This window comes from Elephantulus edwardii, unplaced genomic scaffold (assembly GCF_000299155.1).
Source record: "Elephantulus edwardii isolate Elephantulus edwardi_28Jun2011 unplaced genomic scaffold, EleEdw1.0 scaffold00031, whole genome shotgun sequence".
NCBI classification, from domain to species: Eukaryota; Metazoa; Chordata; class Mammalia; order Macroscelidea; family Macroscelididae; genus Elephantulus; species Elephantulus edwardii.
Genome location: NW_006399781.1, coordinates 6,001,623 through 6,006,744, shown reverse-complemented (window position 1 = coordinate 6,006,744; position 5,122 = coordinate 6,001,623). Strand labels below are relative to the sequence as shown.

The following is a 5,122-nucleotide window of genomic DNA, read 5'->3' as shown; positions in this document are numbered from 1 at the left end:
ATTGAGCCTCAATCCATATTGGAGGCTGCAGTCCTTGACCCTTTGTAGCAGGTGCTTCAGGTCCTCCTCAGTTTCAGCAAGCAGGGTTATATCATCTGCATATCACAGATTGTTGATAGATCTTCCACCAATCCTGACGCCACACTTCTCCTCATAGAGGCCAGCCTCTCAGATAATCTGTTTGTGGAATTTAAAAAATATTTTTGGTATAGTTCTGGTACAAGTTCTTCCTCAGATAGGTGCTTTTACACATATTTGCTTCCAGCATGTGGATTATTTTTTCATTCTTTTAATAGTTTCTTTCACAGAGATACACTTTTAAATTTTAATTAAGTGTAACTACCCAATAATTTCTTTCATGGATCATGCTTTTGGTGTTGAATATAAACACTCACTGCTAATTTAGATTTTCTCCTGTTAGTTTTCAGAAGTTTTATATTTGAGGTTTAGCTCCATAATCCATTTTGAGTTAATTTTTGTGAAAAGTGCAAGATCTTGTTGTTGTTGTTGTTGTTATGTGCCGTCGAGTCGCTTGCAACTCATAGCAACCCTATGTACAACAGCCCTAAACTCTGTTCTATCCTGTGCCAATTGCACCATTTCCGATACTCGCATCCCAATTACCCCAGTTCACTGAATCAATCCACCTCATAGAGGGCCTTCCCCTCCTGCGCTGTCCCTCCACCCTCCCAAGCATGATGTCCTTCTCCAAGAACCGATCCTTCCTTACAACATGTCCAAAGTATGTTAGATGGAGCCTCAGAATCTCTGATGCATAACAAGTGATTGCAAAGACCATGGCCTGTATCAGACGCACCTTAGTCTCCAGAGAGACACCACTGCTCTTCAGTACTTCGGAGAGGTCCCTAACAGCAGACTTTCCCATTGCATATTTGGATTAATTTTCCCCCTTTCATATATACATCCAAATGTTCTAGCACTATGTGCAAAAAAGACTATTGTTTCTCCATTAACTTACCTTTACTCATTTGTCAAATATCTTGTCATTTTTGTTTTCACTATGATGTGTTTTTTTAGCACATTGTATTTCCCGATTTATTAATTATATATTTTCTTATGTGATATTTTAACTTATTTTTAATTATCTTATATTCTTTGTTCTTTTAGTGGTTATCTAAGATGTAATGGCATGTTCTAGGATTTGTTGAAATTCATTGTAAATGAATATTTTTTGTTATTTCATAGGGCAATAGTTCTCAACCTATAGCATGCATCAGAATTGTCTGGAGGTTTATGATTAAGTAGATCTGGGGTGAGGCCTAATATTTGCATTTCTAATAGTTTGCTGTACAGAGTTAACTCGTGGTTGCTGTGATGCTAAACACTGTGACACTGATGTGTCAAATGTGATAATGGTTACTCATGGTGGACAGTGTTTGGTGGAGCTCCCCAATTAAAACAGGCTTGGAAGCAGGAGTGGCATCCACTTCTGAAATAACTTGCCTCTGGAAACTCTATGAATTTAGAGAAACGATGAAAGTTATATGAGTGTTCAGGTCTTTTATTCATAGTGTCGCTCGCTATGAGTAGCTTACGACCCAATCGCACTTAAGAATAACGACAACAATAACAACAACAATAGTTTTCAAAAGAGATTCTGGCTCTTTCACCAAGGACCCGCCAACATGGGCCGCGTTCGCACCAAAACCGTGAAGAAGGCGGCCCGGGTCATCATTGAGAAATACCACACGCGCCTGGGTAATGACTTCCACACGAACAAGCTCGTGTACGAGGAGATCGCCATTATTCCCAGCAGGAAACTCCGGAACAAGATAGCAGGCTATGTCACACATCTGATGAAGCGGATTCAGAGAGGGCCTGTGAGAGGCATCTCCATTAAGCTGCAGGAGGAGAAGAGAGAAAGGAGAGATAATTATGTACCAGAGGTTTCAGCCCTGGATCAGGAGATCATTGAAGTAGATCCTGATACTAAGGAAATGCTGAAACTCTTGGACTTTGGCAGTCTGTCCAACCTCCAGGTCACTCAGACCACAGTTGGGATGAATTTCAAAACAACACGTGGAGGCGTTTGAGTCTGTTTGCTGTGCTGTAATATTTTCAATAAATTTGGGCACACCAGCCTTGCCTTTGTTAAAAAAAAAAAAAATGAGATTCTGATATGGTACCATGGCTTTAAACCACTGTCCTATACACACAAGACTTGAGAATACTTTATGTTGTTGTTGTTAATTGTCATCAAGTTGACTACAACTTAGCGACCCTATGGACAAGGGAACTGAATCGTGCCTTACACTGAGCCATTCTGACCATTTCTGACATACTTGAGCCCCTTATTAGAGTTACTGTGTCTATCTATCTTGTTGAAAGTCTTCCCCTCCTCCGCTGACATCTACATTTCCAGCTATAGGTTGTTTTTTTTTTTTTTTCTTTTAGGAACTATTCCTTCCAATGACATGCCCAAAGTATGTGAGACAAAGTTTTTGGCCTGCTTAATTTCTTCTTGACTTCTGCGCCATTACAAAAGTATCTATCTATCTATCTATCTAAAGCAAAACAACATTCTTATTGTTTCATACATATGCTGATCTCTCTTTTCTTCAATACTCTTTGTACCTTTGAGCTGTCAACTGGTATTATTTGCCTTTTGCCTGAAAAAATAACTTTTAGTATTTCCTTTAATATAGGTTGGCTTAGAACTATGAAAAAATATTTATTTTTATCGTTGAGAGAATTTTTCAGAAAATATTAAACTCTTGTTGTTGTATACCACATCTTGGAGCTGACCCATAGCTGACGCTCTGGTGGGTTTTCAGAGACAATGGATCACATGAGAGGAGATTGCCCATCTTTCTCCCTTGGAGCAGCTAGTGGGTTCAAACTCCATACCTTTGCACTGACAGCAAAATTCCTTACCATTAAGCTGTCAGAGCTCCCTGTTAATCTCTTAGTGGTAAGGAATTGCACTCCCAGCCAAAAACTATGCAGTTCAAATCCATCAGCTGCTCCAGGGGAGAAAGATGTGCAGTCTCTTTCTGTGTGACTTACTGCCTCTGAAAAACAGTTGGTGGATCAGTAATGAGTTAGTTCAGAATCAAGGGTACAAAACATAATTATTAACAACAACTACAGCAGGTTATAACTAATTTCTTTTGCTTTGGTGCATTGCATTGTCTACCAGTTCTTGTGAAGATGGCTGTTTATCTTATTGTCATTCCTTTGAATATCATCCGTCTTTTCAATTCTGACTGCTTTTAAAATTTTTTCTTTGTCTTTGGTTTTCTGTTGCTTGAGTCTGAGATGCTGGGCTATGCTTTCCTTGCAATCATTTTAATTAGAATCCATAAGGTTTTTTGAGCGAGGGCTTGAAGCTTTTCATTATATTATTGACTCTTAAATTTTAAATTGTATTATTGGCAGAGAATGGGATCTTTATGATATTAATTCTTTGAGATGTGTTGAGATTTATTTTTTAAATTGTGATTTTAACTGAAGTTTACAGAAAAGATGGATTTTCATTCATTCATAGTTGCACATTTTCCTTGCTCCTCCTCCCTCCCCTTCCCCATTCACTTAAAAATCATTCATTATTGCAAAATTTCCTCTGTCCCCCTACCCAGTCCACTTTGTAAAGTGCCTCTTATTCTGGACTGTTGTCATACAAATAATGTGTAATCATACATTCCTTTTAAACACTTTACTCCTTCATTTGTTTTAATGCAGTGTTCATTATCTCCTCTTTTTCTAGTTTCCTCCCAATCCTCCATGTCAGTCCATTTTATAACAAAGGTGTTATGCAATATTTGTCCCTTTGTAAATGAGATATTTCATTCAGCATAATATCCTCCAGGGTCCCCATGTTGTATAATGTTTTACAAGTTCCTTGTTTTTCAGTGCTGTATAGTATTCCATTGTGTGAATGTATCATAATTTCCCCTATCCATTCATTTGTTGATGGGCATTTGGGTTGCTTCCATCTCTTTGCTATTGTGAATAATGCAGCAATAAACATGATTATGCACATATCTGTCTGGGTGGTAGCTCTGGTTTCTTTAGGATATATTCCCAAAAGTAGAATTGCTGGGTCGAGACTTGGTTTATGGCAGGAAAGTGGTTAAGTTTTATTACCAATGTTTGTATGCTTGAGAAAAATAGGCATTCACTAGCTGTTGCTAGTTGCCCTCCAGTTGACTCTCACTGCTAGTGACTCTAAATGGAACTCTGTCCAATCCTGTGCCATCCTCTCAATCTCTGCTGTGAGAGATATTACAGTCACTGTGTAAATCCATCTCATCAAGGCACTTCCTCCTCCAATTGACCCCCTACATTATCAGGCATAATGTCGTTCTTCACGGACTGCCTTTACCTGATAACATGGCCAAAGTATGTGAGACCATTCTGGCCTCTGAGGGGCGTTGAGGCTGCATTGCACTTCTTCGAGGACAGATGTGCTTGTTTTTCTGGCAGTCCATGGGGTATTCAGTACTCTTAACATCAGAATCCAATGGCACCAGTTATTTGGTCTTCTTTATTAATTATCCAGCTTGCACAGACATGTGACACATTTTGATAGATGCACAAGTTAAAAGGTAACAATATTAATTTTGTTATGTATGTTTTTCATATCCTTAATCTTTTGTTTCTGTTTTCAATGAATGTTTACACAACAAATTAGGGCCTTGTTTGACAATTTCTATACCAGTTGTTTCTGTGATTTAGTTATGAATGTCAAAATGGTCAACACACTCATTGTGCTCTTGTTACTCTGTTTTTCTCGCGTATGTTCTTGCTGTCACCCCCTTGTCTCCTCATCTTTGCTTTAGAGAAATTGTCCTTTTCATCTTGTACAGCTCTTGAAATGCAGCCCTGTACTCCCAGATAACATTCCTTATTTTGCAAGCCAGTCTGTTATTTCATTAACAGGTTACCTAGGGATAGTTAGGAGTTAAGGCTTAGAGAGCATTTTAGGAAGATAATCTCAGATAGTCCTCCAGGATAAAGTGGTGTAGTTGAACTGTTTAAAAATCTGTGTTCTTTTCTACGTGTTTCTTCCATTCTGCTCCATCTTGAGACATTGATGAGAACACCTGGTTGGTAGCCAGGTACTATCTAGCTCTGGTCCCAGAGAAGAGAAAGCTGTGGG

General features: G+C 38.7%; 1 protein-coding gene across 1 annotated transcript; it reads left to right on the top strand.

Annotated features, from left to right (window-relative positions):
* Positions 1–1,646: 1,646 nt before the first annotated feature.
* LOC102869009 (40S ribosomal protein S17-like) lies at positions 1,647–2,054 on the top strand. Its single transcript, XM_006884154.1, has one exon. It carries the CDS (start codon positions 1,647–1,649, stop codon positions 2,052–2,054), a length of 408 nt encoding a protein of 135 aa, XP_006884216.1.
* The last annotated feature ends 3,068 nt before the right edge of the window (positions 2,055–5,122 follow it).

Coding starts and splice junctions, on each gene's coding strand:
- LOC102869009 (XM_006884154.1), top strand. CDS start 1,647: ATGGGCCGCGTTCGCACCAAAACCGTGAAGAAGGCGGCCCGGGTCATC.